Source organism: Pleurodeles waltl, chromosome 12 (assembly GCF_031143425.1).
Source record: "Pleurodeles waltl isolate 20211129_DDA chromosome 12, aPleWal1.hap1.20221129, whole genome shotgun sequence".
NCBI classification, from domain to species: Eukaryota; Metazoa; Chordata; class Amphibia; order Caudata; family Salamandridae; genus Pleurodeles; species Pleurodeles waltl.
Genome location: NC_090451.1, coordinates 20,560,681 through 20,578,924, shown reverse-complemented (window position 1 = coordinate 20,578,924; position 18,244 = coordinate 20,560,681). Strand labels below are relative to the sequence as shown.

At 48.4% G+C, this 18,244-nt stretch overlaps 1 protein-coding gene across 8 annotated transcripts in view; it reads left to right on the top strand.

The window, feature by feature from the left end:
* ARHGAP45 (Rho GTPase activating protein 45) overlaps positions 1-18,244 on the top strand; it is a 381,773-nt gene that overhangs the window by 266,526 nt on the left and 97,003 nt on the right. For all 8 annotated transcript variants that reach the window (XM_069216459.1, XM_069216457.1, XM_069216454.1 and 5 more), the window contains 2 exons: positions 11,293-11,472; positions 11,965-12,102. In XM_069216459.1, the coding sequence (XP_069072560.1) occupies positions 11,293-11,472; positions 11,965-12,102 (318 nt within the window). The remainder of the gene's footprint in view (positions 1-11,292; positions 11,473-11,964; positions 12,103-18,244) is intronic.

Here is an 18,244-nt window from a genome sequence, read left to right as displayed (position 1 = left end):
CCCCCCAACCCCGCCCCAAAACCTAAAACCCCCTGACCCCCCACCCCAAAACCTAAAACCCCCTGACCCCCCACCCCCTCCCCAAAACCAAAAACGCCCCCACCCCCACAACCCCACCCCAAAACCCCTCACCCCCTCCCCAAAACCAAAACCCCCCCACTTACCTTAGTCGACCCCTTGTCACCTGCGTCTTCCTCCTTCACCAACTCCCTTCTTTGTACCTTAACCACGCATGTTCATAGTTCAGAACATACGTAGTTAAGGCACAAAATAACGGAGTCGTGGTTAAAAAAAAGCATTGTTGCACTTTCGTTAACCACGACTTCTTTAAAAAGACTTTGTTGAAAAGGATGTTTCCCCCAGGTCACTGCACCAGGTCACTGTAAGTCTTCCCTATGGCAGGCTCTCCCAGCACAGAGGGCAGGGTGCAAGTACCTGTGTGTGTGAGGGCACCCCTGCACTAGCAGAGGTGCCCCCACATACTCCAGCTCCATTTTCCTGGACTTTGTGAGTGGGGGGATGCCATTTTTTGCATATACTGGACATAGGTCACTACCAATGTACAGCTACATACGGATAACTCCGAACCTAGGCATGTTTGGTATCAAACATGTCGCAATCATACCCCAATACTGTTGCAAGTATTGGCAGTATGACTCCATGCACTCTGGGGGCTCCTTAGCATTGTTACCACCAGTCTTACAGGATTTTCCGGGCAGCCCAAGCTGCTGCCACCCATCAGACAGGGTTCTGCCCTCCTATTGCTTAATCTGATCAAACCCCGGAAGGCAGAACAAAGGATTTCCTTTAGGAAAGGGAGGTAACTCCCTCTCCCTTTGGAAATAGGTGTGACTGGCTTGGGGGGGGGGGGGGGGGGGGTAGCCCCCACAAGCCACTGGTATGCTTTGAAGGGCACATTTGTTGCCCTCCGTGCATAAAACAGTCTACACAGGTTCAGGTACCCCCAGTCCCTGCTCTGGAACGAAACTGGACAGTGGAAAGGGGAGTGACCACTCCCCAGTCCAACACCACCCCAGGGGTGGTGCTCAGAGCTCCTCCAGAGTGGCCCTGGGTTCTGCCATCTTGTTTCCAAGGTTGGCAGGGAACTCTGGGAGCATCTGAGTGGCCAATCCAGGCAGGTGACGTCAGAGTCCCCTCCTGATAGGTGCTTACCTGATTAGGTGACCAATCCCCCTTTCAGGGGTATTTAGGGTCTCTCTCTTGGGTGGGTCCTCAGATTTGGCTTGCACGACTCCAGCAGGATTCCTCTGCAACCTCCACTTCGACCTCTGGCCATTGGAACTGCGACTGGACCCTCCAGGAACAGACAGTGCTGCAAACAATGAATAAGACTATTCTGCAACATTGTTTCCATGACTCCTGCCAGCTTTGCAACATTTTCCCAGCCGAGTAAGGGAGACACTCCCCTGCAACCGCAGACACCTACAGCAAACGACAACCGGCTGCATGGATCTCACCTCATCTTGAGCTGTGTGGATCCTGCATCACGGGTGGTGGTCTGGAGTAGTCCTGTTGGTCCTCTCTGTCAGCTGTCCTACTTTGATGGAGGTAAGCCTTTGCTGTCCCACGCAGGACAGTAACCCTGTGCACTGCATCTTTTGCAGCTGCCAAGGCTTGTTGGCATCTCCTCCAAGGGGTCTTCAAGCTACGTGCAGCTCCAGCCCCCAGCAAAGCATAGCCTTCTGCGTGGTTATCCGGCGGCGTGGGATCCTCTTTTGTAGTGTTGCGTGGGCTCCTTCTGCGACTCTTGTGTCCCCGCCCTGTGGGACTCGTGTGGGTGCTGCCCCCGGCTCCTGTGGACTCTCTTCAATGCTGTGAATCCACCTACTGGGTTGAGTCCTCCTGGACCTTGCTGGTCCCAAGCAGCACCACTTTTCCACTTACAGAGTTTGCCTTTGCCAAGGCTTGTTGGTGGAATTCCTGCACCAACACCCATCTGCAATCTTTATTCCAGCATGGGACATCTTCTGCATCCATCAGGAACTCTTCTCCGGCTCCAGGGCTGCAGTACTGACCTGTTCTTCCTCACCATCGACCAACCCCCTCCAAGTACAGCTGGGTGGGTAGTAGCTCCTACTCCTCCTGGACTCCACTGTGACTCTTGGACTTGGTCCCCTCTCTCCACAGGTCTTCTTTCTTCAGGAATCCACTGCTGGTTTTTTTGCAGGCTTGTCTGAGTGTCTTCTTTTTCTTTTTTTCCTCCTCTTGGCTGGTTTGGGGAAAATCCAGTGATTTACTCCTGCATTCCTAGTCACTGGGGGGAGGGGGTACTGTGTTACTTACCTCTGTGGTTTTCTAGTACCCCCAGCTCCCATCTACACATTCCACTTACCTAAGTGGGGGTCCTGTGTTCGCATTCCATATTTTTAGTATATGGTTTGGGCTCCCCCTGGGGTCACTATTGGTTATTTCTATTTGCACTGTTTTCTAACCTTTTCTATGCCTATTCTGATAACTAATGTATATATTTAGTGTAGTATTTGCCTCCTATTGAAGGGTTGCCCTTCTAGTATTTTGTGGTATTGTGTTCCGAAAATTAAGTAATTTTATTTTTCTACAACTGAGTGTTTTCTGTCATGTGTGTAAGTGCTGTGTGGCTACAGGGGTATTGCATGAGTTTTGCATGTCTCCTAGATAAGCCTTGGCTGCTCATCCACAGCTACCTCTAGAGAGTCTGGCTTCTAGACACTGCCTACACTGCACTAAAAGGGGATACCTGGACCTGGTATAAGGTGCAAGTACCTTCGGTACCCACCACACACCGGGCCAGCTTCCTACAGGGTGGCACTGGGGCAGCTAGGTGCAGCAAGGCATCGGGTGCCCAGTGGTTCTCTATGAAATTTTAATTTAACCACCCAAGAGAAGGCCCCGGATCAGGATCCTTTATTTCTCAGAGCTGATCCACCACCAGATTCAGTCATATTAGCCGCAGCCCGCAAGACGGATTCGGTGGCGTCATCGTCAACTGTACCGCCAGACAAGGAGAGCAAACATCTGGACTCTCTGGGTAGGAAGATGTGTGGCACGTCAGGGTCAGTGATAAAGGTCTCCAGTGCCTCAGCACTTCTGGGCAGATATGATCGATCCCTCTGGGATTCTCTAAACAGATTTGCAGAAAAGCTGCCTAGGGAGGACAGGCAGGATTTCCAGGAGATCCTTCAGGAGGGGAGTTTGGTGGCCAATCAAATCATCAGCGCAGCTACAGACGGCGCAGACTTGGCGGGCCATGGATATGCGCATGGGGTTTGCGCAAGAAGATCTTCCTGGCTGAGGCTCACAGGGTTAAAGCAAGAGGTGCATCATTGTATCATGAACCTTCCGTTTAACGGGAACTCGTTATTTGGTGCCCACACTGATGACGAGATGGCACGTATGAAGGCGGAGGTCGACACGATGAGGGCAGTCGGTCTAGAAAGATGGAAAGACTTCAGAAGGAGGTATAGACCTTACGACAGGCGCCCGTTCCAACAGAGGGTTCAAACCCCTCATTGGTCCCAGAGACCGCAACAGAAGCAAGGCTGTCCTCTTTTCCAGTCTCACAAGGCCGCAAGAGAGTGAGGATCAAGCAGACCTCAGCAGTCTACTCCCAAACCCCCCACCAAGCAATGAGGGTTCACTTCCCTTAATTCTGTCCACCACTCCGGTTGGGGGAAGTATCACAGAGTTTGCTCACCAGTGGCATGGCATAACAAGAGACAAATGGGTGCTGAGCATTGTAGAGAATGGATACTCCCTTCTTTTCCGACACGCTCCACCTCATTTACCACCAAACGGATCGAAGCCTGCACACATGAACTTACTATGCAAAGAAGTTTGCGCCCTGTTAGAAAAAAGAGCAATAGAAAAGGTGCCAGCCGCTCAAAGGGGAAAGGGAGTATACTCCTGATTCTTTCTAGTAGCAAAAAATGGTCAGGAAGGAGTCTTCAGACTTATTCTAGACCTGAGACTGCTGAACAAGTTCATCCGGAAGCAAACATTCAGAATGCTGGCTGTTCATCAGATTTTCCCTCAGCTACATCAAGGAGACTGGATGTGCTCCACAGTTCTGCAAGATGCGTACTTTCACATTCCGATTGTACCCAAACATCGAAAGTTCCTTCGGTTTGTGATAGCCTCTCAACACTATCAGTTCAGGGTGCTACCTTTTGGCCTCAAATCTGCCCCTCGCACATTCTCCAAGTGTGTAGCAACGGTAGCTGCATATTTACGGAAGCAGAATATCTTCATTTATCCATACCTGGATGATTGGCTACTGAAAGCCTCCTCTCCGGAACAGGCAAAAAGACATCTAAGCATGGTCCTCAGTACTTTCCGCTCTCTAGGTCTGCAAGTCAACTTCCAAAAGTCCACTCTTATCCCAACTCAAACCCTCCACTACCTGGGGGCGATACTGAATACAAAGCTAGAAAAAATGTATCTTTTGGAGGAACGACTATCATCAATAATGAGGACGTGTCAGAATCTTCTTGGTTCCCATGCGCCTACAGTCCGTCAGGTGACATCTCTGTTGGGCTCCATGGCCTCTTGCATTTTCATTGTCCCGAATGCCAGGCTACATATGAGACCTCTTCAAGAGAATCTAGAAGAGCAGTGGAATCAGAACACAGGCCAATGGGAGGACAGGATACTTCTTCCTATCGGAGTACTGCAATCATTGCAATGGTGGACGCGCAGACACCACCTGTCAGTAGGGGTTCCGTTTCACCAACCAATTCCTTCCGATACTCTGGTAATGGATGCATCGCTGCAGGGCTGAGGGGATCACCTGGGTTACCTTCAAGCTCAGGGCTTGTAGTCCAGCAAAGAGAAGATTTACCATATCAACCTGCTGGAGCTCAGAGCGTTTCACCTGGCTCTCAAATCATTTGCACCATTGATTCAGGGAAAGTCTCTGCTGGTACAGACGGACAATACAACGACAATGTATTATCTAAACAAACAAGGAGGTACGAGATCCCGCCCCCTGTCTCGAGAGTCTCAAACCATTTGGCACTGGCTGATAGCAAGAGGAATGCCTCTTACAGTGATCCACCTCCCAGGGCAACAAAACGGAGAGGCAGATTTCCTTAGCAGGACCCTCCCGGATGCCCACGACTGGGTTCTTCAGTGGGGTCAGCCTCAGTCAGATCTGTTTGCAGACAAAGTAAACAAAAAATGCCTAGACTTTACGTCCAGGTTCTACCGTCCAGGGACTCGAGGGAATGCCCTGTTGATAGACTGGTCAGGGATATTTCTCTACGCTTCTCCACCGATCCCCCGATACCAGCGGTGATCAACAAACTCTACAGGTCCAACACCAGGATGATACTCATAGCCCCGCAATGGCCTCAACAGTTCTGGTACACAGATCCTCTCAAGTTGTCAGAGCAGCCGCACAAGAGGCTCCCATGCAGACCGAATCTCCTTTGCAGGCTAGGAGGCAAGATTCTTCACCCCAACCTTCCCTCTCTGAGCTTGACGGCATGGCTCCTGAATTCCTGCAGTATGGGCATCTAGGGCTCTCGCAGGAATGTATGAACATTTTAAAGGAGTCCAGAAGGCTGTCTACGCGACGCTCCTACGCGTTCAAGTGGAAGAGTTTCTACATGTGGTGTCGACAGCAGGGTCATAATCCTATTCTGGCTTAGGAGGAGGTTATATTGTTTTACCTGCTCCATCTGGCGAAATCAGGTCTGCAGTTTTCCTCTATTAAGGTACATTTATCTGCCATTACAGCTTATCGTAAGTCGCCCTCTCAGAAATCCTTCTTTACCATGCCAGTAGTCTAGGATTTCTTAGAAGGTTTAAATAAAGTTTTTTCACCCATTCGAAAACCCTCACCTCCATGGGAGCTGACCATAGTGTTATCTAAACTCATGGCCCCTCCTTTCAAACCTATCCACAAAGCTTCCTTGCAACACCTTACGTGGAAGACAGTGTTTCTCGTAGCCATTACTTCGGCTAGGAGGGTCAGTGAGATTCAGGCTTTGTCCTCCAGAGAACCGTACACGGTTTTTCCATAATAATAGAGTTGTCCTGAGAACTCATCCATCATTCTTACCGAAGGTGGTGTCGGATTTTCACATTAATCAGACTATATTGCTCCCAACCTTTTTCCCCAATCCGGGTACTCCGGGGGAGAAAGCTTTGCACTCCCTGGATCTTAAGAGAGTGCTAAAAATTTTACCTGGATAAGACCAAATTAATTAGATGATCTGACCACCTGTTTGTAAACTATGGACACATGAGGACAGGCGACGCTGCCTCAAAACAAACTATTTCTAGATGGATAGTCTCATGTATTGTAACTGCATATCAATTGGCTAACAAACAGTTATCAGCTAGGCCTAAGGCTCATTCAGCAACAGGAAAAGCAGCTACTGCTGCCCTCCTTAACAATGTTCTGATCTCTGAAATCTGTAAGGCTGCTACATGGAGATCTGTACATACGTTTACTAGGCACTACTGTTTAGATTCAGATGCCAAAGCAGACCCACAAGTTGGTCAAGTGGTCAAGCGTCTCTGAGAAATTTATTTGCATAGCGTATGATTTTTCCTGCACTTCTATTAGACAGTCCGCAGAGGGCTTAGCAGGCTTGCTAATCTATTCAATGTTTATGACTATTGATGAGAATCCCCTGGAAGAGAAGGATAAGTTACTTACCTGTAAATCCTAGTTCTCTTCCAGGGGGTATCCTCATCAAAGTCATAAACAACCCACCCTCCTCCCCGGACGCCAGTCTTCTAGAAGTGCAGTAGAGACCATCTATCTAATCTATAGGTTTCTTTGTCACTGTAAAAAAAAGTACTGAACTAACTGTGAACCAACTGTCACCTCACCTTCACCCCTGAGGCATTGTGGGATACTGGAGGTGCTCAGGGTCTTGAAGGCACAGTGCCAAATTTTGTGGTTCTGCTGTATTGACTTGCATGCAGCCTATTGGCTAATAATGCTCTGTTAATTTCAATGTAATTTTTTTCTTTTCAGATGTGTTGCTTGTATTTTCTGTGCCTTCCAATTGGGCTTCAGAAAGGTTTTTAATTATAATGGAGAGTGTTAATGTATTTAACAAAAAAATAAACTCCATAGAAATAAAGCATTTTAGCCTGTTTATCAGCATAGACTGCATTGCTATTATGCACATGTATATATGATTCTTGTATGAAAATTATTTACTAAAAATGTTATTTTTTCATATATATTTCATACTTATACGTGTGTTTTTACATATGCTCCGGGATCCCCGCACGGGGGCGGGAATATTCAATGTTTATGACTTTGATGAGGATACCCCTGGGAGAGAACTAGGATTTACAGGTAAGTAACTTATCCTTCTTTGTCTGGGTCTTCTTAGGTTGTTGAAATCGGAGTTCTAGGGTTCAGGGATGCCACCTAAATACTCCATGTATGGCGCTACAGGGAGTGCCAGGCGGTAGCCAATGGGCTGACCTCCTTTAGGGTGACTACACCCTTCTTATGACCACTTCCGCTGGGAAGTGGGCATAACCCTAGCTCTAGTGGTCTAATTCCTTCCAAGTAAGATGGAGGAAATTGAAAAGTAGTGTCCACTTCAGCTCATCCACCTTGGGGATGGGACTGACATGAAGTGGGCACTCCTTCTTACTAATGTTTCCCATCTGTGCTACCGCCAAAAGTGGGGTCAGGACAGGGGGTTGGTTATCTCCGCCACCTGGAGAGTCCTGGGTTGCATCACAAAAGTGGCAAGGCCTTTGAAGCTCCCCGCCCTGGAATGTCCATCCTGCTTGAAAAAGGAGGTCACACCTCTTCCCAGAGCAGGTTTTTGTCTCAGGCCCTCAAGAGCACTGGCTTTCACCTTTGGTGGGCGGGGTCGGGTGGGGGTGCAGGTATGCATGGTCAGTCAGCACACTAGTAGCTCGTAGGTTTTCAGGGGCACCTCGAAGGTGCCCTCTGGGTGCATTTTTTAATACATCCTTCACTGGGGTCAGTGAGGCTTTATTATTCTGAGATGTTTGATATCAACCATTCCAGGATTTAGAGAAGCCATCATGTAGCTGGGGAATGCGTAATGACCAGTGTCCAGCACATGCATTCAAAATGGCTTCCTTGTGCACGTAATATGTCTCAGAATCAACAGAGACATAGGAGGGGCATATCTGCTCATGCATATATGCCCTGACATGTGCCTGGGTGCACCCTGCCTTAAGGGTGACTTTCACCTGGTGTACATGCAGCGATAGAGGAACTGTGATGTTTTCAATTTAGCCTGCACCAACACACGTAGTCTGTAATGGCTGTGTGGGTTTGGTGAGGGGTCCCTGAGGGTGTCACAATTGGTGCTGCAGCCCTCAGAGACCTTCCTTAGTACCCCAGGCCCTCTGTACTAGGGGTACCATTTACCAGGGACTTAGGGCCATATGTAGCAAAGGTGTTTACCAATTCTGTGTCTATGGGAAAAAGTGTTCTTACATATGGCCCTTACAGTGATAGCTGAAGAGTTTGCCAATTGTGCAAAACAACTGTGCAGTTTTGGTGAAAGAGACCTGGTGCTGGAGACCTGGTTATCAGGGACCCAGTGCACTAAGAGTCAAAGCCACAACAGAAACCAGGTAAAAAGTGGGGGCTAACCATGTCAAAAAGGGAACCCGAACTACAAACCCCACAAATTCTAAAGTCTAGTTCAGAATAACAGCAGATTTCTTCTTGTTGACAACAACCTGTGATTCCAGAAGGTTGATGGCCTTTGGCAGATGCCTGATAATATGTTCAGATACTGATCCATAAGAAGGATCTTGTGCAGGTAAATAATGAGACCAATGCCTCAGGCTCGCAGGTTCTCTACCACAGGGTTCAAGAGCTTGGTGAAGCACCATGGAGCGGAGGATAGACCAAAAGGGAGGGAGGTAAACTTGAAGATCGGAGACAGCCACTGAAATTGAAGAAAGCGCTGGTGAGGAGGGAAGATGGGGATTGTAAGGTAGGCGTCCTTCAAGTCCAGGCGTACCATCCAGCCGTTCGCTTGCAACAAGCCTCTGAGGAGATGGATACCTTCCATCTTGAAGTGGCAGAAGACCAGCCACTCGTTAAATTTCCCTAGGTTGATAACTGGACGCTGGCCTCCTTCCCTCCTCTCCACCAGCAAGAGGTTGCTGAGAAAACCATAAGGGTGTAATTGAGAAGGGACAATTGCCCCTTTCTCCAGGAGCTGAACAATCTCTGAATCTACAAGATCTGCCTGCGCTTGTAGGGGACGTGGTCTCTGTGTTTGGACTGGGGAAACTTAGAACTCTGTTTGGAAGTCCCGTACGGTTTGAATATCCTAAGCGTCTGCCATTAGAGCCTCCCAGTTGTGGAAGAATTCTGATATCCTGCCCCCAAGTTTGATCACCGAGGGGGATTGCACACTCACCTTGTGGTGTGTTGTAGGACCCAGTGCCTCTGGAGTTTCCTCTAGAACCTTGCTGGTGGGAGTTGCTTCTCGTGGGAAGAATTGCCAATGAATCTTGCCACTGACCTCTTTGTATCCTAGAGCCTCTGGTGGAGATTTGATGCAGAATTTGCCTGGGCGTGTGCCCCATTCAATGACAAGGCAAAATAACGGGGAGTAAAGATTCTCTTTATAGAGGTCTGAGCTTTAGCCAATGAATCAAAGGTATTGACAAATTCACCCAGTTCACTAATAAAGGGGTCCCCGGAGAGACCTCCTTAAGCGATGGGACCTGCCTCAGATGTCGCTAATTTGCTTAACTTTGGGTCAATCTTTATTCAACGGGATCTGCGCAGTTTAGTAGAAATCGCTCAGTTGGTGTTACCTAGAAAAATGTTGGCCTATTGCACCCATCGCAATAATACCTCCAGTGAAATTATGGACCTATGGCATCCTTAGCCATGTCCAGAATTTTGGATAGGATCCCTGCTATATCCAGCAACTTATCCTGGCATGAGCACTAGGAGCGATCAATCCCCTGTTTTGGATTGCACATATCTTTTGCTAAAAAGGTGGCCATCCTGGCATCATTTTCCAGAGTGAGGGCAGCCTGCCTTCCAGGGAAGGAGAGGACACTCAGCTCGTAGGAGACTGAAAATCTCCTTGTCCAGTGGTTTCCTCAAGCAGCCCGCTACATAAAAGGCACCTTTTGGCTCCCGAGACCACTCTGCGGAGTGCAGGTGTAACTATTCGTCCGGGTCCAACATGTCTGTGGCTTGGGTGTCCTTATCTGGATTGGAATCATTTCTTTCCAATGTTCCATCAGAAATAAATTCCTTGTTGTAATATTTTACTTGCATAATGGTTTTGAATGGCTGCTGGAGTAAATAAAGTATAGAGAGAACATCCCAATCCTTGCCTCCGGTCCTGACATATAATTGGAAGTGGTGGGTCTTCATTATTTTTAAACATATGTTGGTTAATGCAAGACACAACATCATGAAACATCTGTACCAGGAGGAGAAATGGTTGAGGGTTAATTGGCAATTGCTAAATTCCTCTGAGGCACAAGTGATTTGTTTGATTCTTCAGCAGCTTCTTGAGATTAACTATTGGTTGGAAAATCTACAGCCAATAAGATTTGTGATCTTGGTGTTATCTGGGACAAAGAGCTCTATCCTCTCTTACTCTTGGAAAATGAAAAAAATCATGTTGGCAACTCCTTAAATCCCTGAAAATGCTTTGTCATGTGCAATTCCCAACTAAATGAACTGTCTCATACTGGGAATTCAAAGTCTGTTCTCCTGCGAGCAAAGAGCACATAGCATTGAAGGGCTGTAGATGAGCCGTCATGGATATGATTTTCAGGGGCATTGCATTAGTTTCCCATCGTTGCCAAAAGCATAGAGTGGGGTTCTTGGTAAAGTCCATATTCACCTACAGGTACACTCAAAAGCCTCTAATGGTAGGGTTCTGCTGGTGTGACCTCATTTTAAAGGGTTCCTCTAATAAGGGTACTTTTACTGTGCATTTCTCTTGCCTGGAATGATCACTAATCAAAAACCACGTGCATTGAGTAGGTGCATGAAACATCGTCTTCCACGAACTCACCCCAGCTTCCCTCAAGCTGATTCAGCTGCCTATCATTTTGAGCCCGTTAGGTCTCTCGGAGTGCGTTACACAAATCCTCTCATTCACTCACTTGGCAAGGCTGATGGGCCACAGTCTGGATGTCACTGCTGGGTACAGGCTTATGAACGTCTGCACAGAGCGGCAGGGGTGGAAGCAGAGTGCCCCAACAGTATGACATGAGCTTGTGTGTGATGCAGAAGAATTGAGCATAAAGCCCCATAGAATTAACAAGTCAGCATTTTTCATCCTGCAGCAAGAGGCAGAGTCAAACCTGCGCAAGGCAAAGCAGGTGTACATGTTGCGCAGCGAAGAGCATGAGAAAGCTAAGTTTTCCACCAAGAAGGCCGAAGATGAACTTCAAAGCACAAGCAGCACGAATGCTTCTAAGAGCCTGGACAAGAAGCGACGGCTGGAGGAGGACGCCAAGGGCAAGGTGAGGGAGAAAATGTATATAGTTCACACTGCTAAATAACCGCTCTCTAAGTATGGTGAGTGCAACCACCCCAGGCTTCACAGTCTAACTCATGTGCCTCCTTGTCTCCACACAAAACATCCACTCCAGGGAGAGCTATCACACCCAGGCACCTCTCTCCCACCACTAATATCCAATTGTAAGGGTACACGGTCTCACTGACATCCCTCCTTCCCGCACCAGGAGAGGTCCGTGGTGCACAAACTGACTCTTATCCATCCCTAAATCCGTTAACATCAGACACCCCAACACAGAGGGCATGGCCTCAATCTCACCCCTCCCTTGTCCTCCAGAAGATGATCACTCCCATACTGCACAAACTCACTTGTGTCCCTCCCGCCGTCCCTTAACACCAGTCAGTCTGCCTGAGGGTGGGCATCCCACTGACTTCTTTCTCTTGCCCACCCATACCCTTTCGTACTGTCAGTCACTGAACTGTACTCTTTTCTTCAGGCCGAAGAAGCCATGGCCACCTACCGTACCTGCATAGCCGATGCCAAGACGCAGAAGCAGGAGCTGGAGGATGTGAAAGTTAATGTCCTGCGTCAAATCCAAGAAGTCATCAAGCAGAGTGACCAGACCCTCAAGTCGGTAGGAAAAGTTCAGGGTGGGGGGGTGGGTTTCTGGAACATGAAAGAAGGAAAGGGGTGTAGTCTGGAGGTAATTCACACCATAAATGCAAATATGTGCTATACAGACATTTAACAGCATTCCCTTCACACTGACACAAATGTTCACCGTCTCTGGCAGGTACAGAAATCCCAACATGATGGAACTTCCAAAGGTTTCTGAGTACAGCAATTCCTATAGATGCCCTTCCTCTGGCAGCCTATTCAGGCGTACTAACAACTCTGGCGCCTGTAGCGCTTCTAAGCAGCGTATAATTTGTTATTACGCACACGTAGTGGTTCTCAATATACTGACCTCAAAGGATGGAAGAGTGAGGAAGCCTTGCTGGGATTCAACCTTGTGACCTGCACATTCCTGCATATCTCCATTCAATTCACCGAGCCATCATGCTGACCAGCTGGGTGTCCCCTGACCACACAGCACCAAGTCCTCTGCTTTCTTTTCTCATGCAGAAGTTCTCTGAACCACTGGCCAAGGAGGTGACCTGAAGGTTCTTTCCTGGAAGCGTTTCCTGGTGATTACGTCCGGGAAATGCATTTCAAATATATTTCAGATATTCAGTCCTTCTGTATCTTCCATCCCTACAAGAAGCAGGCCCTCTGTGTCTGAGGCATCTTCTGTCCTCTGTCTGCAATCACTTCAAGATGCATGTCTTCTATGTCTTCAATCCCTACAAGATATAGGTCTTCTTTGACTGAGACATCTTCTATCCTCTAGGTCTGCATTTGCTATAATATGCAGGTCTTCTGTGTCTTCCATCCCTACAGGGTGCAGGCCTTCTGTGTCTTCCATCCCTACAAGATGCAGATCTTCTGTGTCTTCCATCCCTACAAGGTGCAGGTCTTCTGTCCCTACAAGGTGCATGTCTCTTCAGTGTCTTCCATCCCTACAAGTTGCAGGTCTTCTGTGTCTTCCTTCCCTACAAGGTGCAGGTCTTCTGTGTCTTCCTTCCCTACAAGGTGCAGGTCTTCTGTGTGTTCAATCCCTACAAGGTGCAGGTCTTCTGTGTCTTCCATCCCTACAAGGTGCAGGTCTTCTGTGTCTTCCATCCCTATAAGAGGGGGGTATTCTGTGTCTTACATCCCTACAAGGTGCAGGTCTTCTGTGTCTTCCATCCCTACAAGATGCAGTTCTTCTGTGTCTTCCATCCCTACAAGATACAGGTCTTCTGTGTCTTCCATCCCTACAAGGTGCAGGTCTTCTGTGTCTTCCATCCCTACAAGGTGCAGGTCTGTTCTGTGTCTTCCATCCCTACAAGGTGCAGGTCTTCTGTGTCTTCCATCCCTACAAGATGCAGATCTTCTGTGTCTTCCATCCCTACAAGGTGCAGGTCTTCTGTCCCTACAAGGTGCATGTCTCTTCAGTGTCTTCCATCCCTACAAGTTGCAGGTCTTCTGTGTCTTCCTTCCCTACAAGGTGCAGGTCTTCTGTGTCTTCCTTCCCTACAAGGTGCAGGTCTTCTGTGTGTTCAATCCCTACAAGGTGCAGGTCTTCTGTGTCTTCCATCCCTACAAGGTGCAGGTCTTCTGTGTCTTCCATCCCTATAAGAGGGGGGTATTCTGTGTCTTACATCCCTACAAGGTGCAGGTCTTCTGTGTCTTCCATCCCTACAAGATGCAGTTCTTCTGTGTCTTCCATCCCTACAAGATACAGGTCTTCTGTGTCTTCCATCCCTACAAGATACAGGTCTTCTGTGTCTTCCATCCCTACAAGGTGCAGGTCTTCTGTGTCTTCCATCCCTACAAGGTGCAGGTCTGTTCTGTGTCTTCCATCCCTACAAGGTGCAGGTCTTCTGTGTCTTCCATCCCTACAAGGTGCAGGTCTCTTCTGTGTCTTCCATCCCTACAAGGTGCAGGTCTCTTCTGTGTCTTCCATCCCTACAAGGTGCAGGTCTTCTGTGTCTTCCATCCTTACAAGGTGCAGGTCTCTTCTGTTTCCTCCATCCCTACAAGGTAAGGTGCAGGTCTTCTGTGTCTTCCATCCCTACAAGATGCAGGTCTTCTGTGTCTTCCATCCCTACAAGATGCAGGTCTTCTGTGTCTTCCATCCCTACAAGATGAAGGTCTTCTGTGTCTTCCATCCCTACAAGATGAAGGTCTTCTGTGTCTTCCATCCCTACAAGGTGCAGGTCTTCTGTGTCTTCCATCCCTACAAGGTGCAGGTCTTCTGTGTCTTCAATCCCTGCAAGGTGCAGGTCTGTTCTGTGTCTTCCATCCCTACAAGGTGCAGGTCTGTTCTGTGTCTTCCATCCCTACAAGATGCAGGTCTTCTGTGTCTTCCATCCCTACAAGATGCAGGTCTTCTGTGTCTTCAATCCCTACAAGGTGCAGGTCTTCTGTGTCTTCCATCCCTACAAGATGCAGGTCTTCTGTGTCTTCCATCCCTACAAGATGCAGGTCTTCTGTGTCTTCCATCCCTACAAGATGCAGGTCTTCTGTGTCTTCCATCCCTACAAGATGAAGGTCTTCTGTGTCTTCCATCCCTACAAGGTGCAGGTCTTCTGTGTCTTCCATCCCTACAAGATGAAGGTCTTCTGTGTCTTCCATCCCTACAAGATGTAGGTCTTCTGTGTCTTCCATCCCTACAAGATGAAGGTCTTCTGCGTCTTCCATCCCTACAAGGTGCAGGTCTTCTGTGTCTTCCACCCCTACAAGGTGCAGGTCTTCTGTGTCTTCCACCCCTACAAGGTGCAGGTCTTCTGTGTCTTCAATCCCTGCAAGGTGCAGGTCTTCTGTGTCTTCCATCCCTACAAGGTGCAGGTCTGTTCTGTGTCTTCCACCCCTACAAGGTGCAGGTCTTCTGTGTCTTCCACCCCTACAAGGTGCAGGTCTTCTGTGTCTTCCACCCCTACAAGGTGCAGGCCTGTTCTGTGTCTTCCATCCCTACAAGGTGCAGGTCTTCTTTGTCTTCCATCCCTACAAGATGCAGGTCTTCTGTGTCTTCCATCCCTACAAGGTGCAGGTCTTCTGTGTCTTCCACCCCTACAAGGTGCAGGTCTTCTGTGTCTTCAATCCCTACAAGGTGCAGGTCTTCTGTGTCTTCCACCCCTACAAGGTGCAGGTCTTCTGTGTCTTCCATCCCTACAAGGTGCAGGTCTTCTGTGTCTTCCATCCCTACAAGATGAAGGTCTTCTGTGTCTTCCATCCCTACAAGGTGCAGGTCTTCTGTGTCTTCCACCCCTACAAGGTGCAGGTCTTCTGTGTCTTCAATCCCTGCAAGGTGCAGGTCTTCTGTGTCTTCCATCCCTACAAGGTGCAGGTCTGTTCTGTGTCTTCCATCCCTACAAGATGCAGGTCTTCTGTGTCTTCCATCCCTACAAGATGCAGGTCTTCTGTGTCTTCAATCCCTACAAGGTGCAGGTCTTCTGTGTCTTCCATCCCTACAAGATGCAGGTCTTCTGTGTCTTCCATCCCTACAAGATGCAGGTCTTCTGTGTCTTCCATCCCTACAAGATACAGGTCTTCTGTGTCTTCCATCCCTACAAGGTGCAGGTCTTCTGTGTCTTCCATCCCTACAAGATGAAGGTCTTCTGTGTCTTCCATCCCTACAAGATGAAGGTCTTCTGTGTCTTCCATCCCGACAAGATGTAGGTCTTCTGTGTCTTCCATCCCTACAAGATGAAGGTCTTCTGTGTCTTCCATCCCTACAAGGTGCAGGTCTTCTGTGTCTTCCACCCCTACAAGGTGCAGGTCTTCTGTGTCTTCCACCCCTACAAGGTGCAGGTCTTCTGTGTCTTCAATCCCTGCAAGGTGCAGGTCTTCTGTGTCTTCCATCCCTACAAGGTGCAGGTCTGTTCTGTGTCTTCCACCCCTACAAGGTGCAGATCTTCTGTGTCTTCCACCCCTACAAGGTGCAGGTCTTCTGTGTCTTCCACCCCTACAAGGTGCAGGCCTGTTCTGTGTCTTCCATCCCTACAAGGTGCAGGTCTTCTTTGTCTTCCATCCCTACAAGATGCAGGTCTTCTGTGTCTTCCATCCCTACAAGGTGCAGGTCTTCTGTGTCGTCCACCCCTGCAAGGTGCAGGTCTTCTGTGTCTTCAATCCCTACAAGGTGCAGGTCTTCTGTGTCTTCCACCCCTACAAGGTGCAGGTCTTCTGTGTCTTCCACCCCTACAAGGTGCAGGTCTTCTGTGTCTTCAATCCCTACAAGGTGCAGGTCTTCTGTGTCTTCAATCCCTGCAAGGTGCAGGTCTTCTTTGTCTTCCTTCCCTACAAGGTGCAGGTCTTCTGTGTCTTCCATCCCTACAAGGTGCAGGTCTTCTGTGTCTTCCAACCCTACAAGGTGCAGGTCTTCTGTGTCTTCCATTCCTACAAGGTGCAGGTCTTCTGTGTCTTCAATCCCTACAAGGTGCAGGTCTGTTCTGTGTCTTCCATCCCTACAAGGTGGTACTACAAACATATCTAGACTTTGTGTGAAAGGTGTTTTCTGAATCACGATAAACAATGCTGGCCTTGCGCTGTTCCATCACCACATTAGTGTAATTTCTTTTTACCCTAATGTTGCATTGGAAGGGGAAAAACGCTGCACCATATTTACAAAGTGGCGTAATGCTTGCCGTGCGCCATTTTGTAACCCCTTGTGCCACGTAATGTATGCAAGGGGGGTGTTCTGGTGCTCGGGGGCCGTCAAAGTGGCACAAAGGAATCTCAGATTCTTTTGCGCCATTTTTATCCGCATTTTTAATGCCTGATAAGTGCAGGAGTTAAAAAGATGCTTCCCTTGGCTACAAGGGGCCTCCGGGTGCTTTGTAGGATTAGTGTCATAATATCTTACGCTAATCCTGCGAAGCGCCGGACTAGCGTAAAAATGATGACGCTAATCACAACTGCCATGGTGGCATTAGGGGGGCCCTAAGGGGCGCAAGAGAAGTGGTGCTCCACTAGGTGCAGTACCACTTTTCATAAATCTGCCCCAATGAGTTTTTCTCCAAGTCTCTTTTTCATGTCCTGTAACCTCTTGGTGTTTATTGGTAGATGGTGAAGGAATTCAGTTCCTCCGAAGAACATTCGATCAGTCAAAGTTTGATGACCCCAGAGAGGGTTCACCCACGAACACCATTATCCAAGAGATCCCCCCCAGTATCTGTCATTGCTGTTTGTTACAGCCCTGATACCTTTCCATTTTAAGATCTTGACACATTGCATCTGAGCCAAGGTGGCTTATGTTGCCCCCCAAAATCTTTCCTTTCAGGGATGCTGGTGGTCACTGTAGGAAGTTGGCTCTGTTTATACTATCTCAAAGTGAGAGATAGTGTGCAGAGTCCAAGGGTTCCCTTTAGAGATGGTAGTAGCAAAATTAGATAATTCTAATGCTCTATTTTGTGGTAGTGTGGTCGAGCAGTAGGCTTATCAGAGGGTAGTGTTAAGCATTTGTTGTACACACAGGCAATAAATGAGGAACACACTCTCAAAGACAAACTCCAGGCCAATAGGTTTTTATATAGAAAAATATTATTTTCCTAATTTATTTTAGAACCACAAAATTCAGAATTTAGGTAAGTACATAAATTGTAAGGTACTTCACACGTAAGTATGGAACTTTGAATTAAAACAATAATGTAGACAGTTTTGGCAAAAATGGCAATAAGCTATTGTAAAAGTGGACACTGTAAAAATCAACAGTTCCTGGGGGAGTTAAGTATTGGATAGTTTCTCAGGTAAGTAAAGCACTTACAAGTTCAGTCTCCTGGGCGTAGGCAGCCCACCGTTGGGGGTTCAAGGCAACCCCAAACACTCAACACCAGAAACACAGGGCGGGTCAGGTGCAGAGGTCAAAGTAGGGCCCAAATAGCATAGGCGCCTATGGAGAACAGGGGTGCTCCGGTTCCAGTCTGCTAGCAGGTAAGTACCTGCACCCTCGAGTAGCAGACCAGAGGGGTTTTGTAGAGCACTGGCGGGGACACACACACAGGAACTCAAAATACACCCTCAGCAGCACAGGGGCGGCCGGGTGCAGTGTGCAAAGTAGGTGTCTAGTGTTGCGTTGAAAGCAATGGAGGGACCCAGGGGTCACTCTGGCGGTGCAGGCAGGGCACAGGGGGGCTTCTCGGGCCAGCCACCGACTGGACTAGGATGAGGGCTGCCTGCTGGTCACTCCTGCCCCG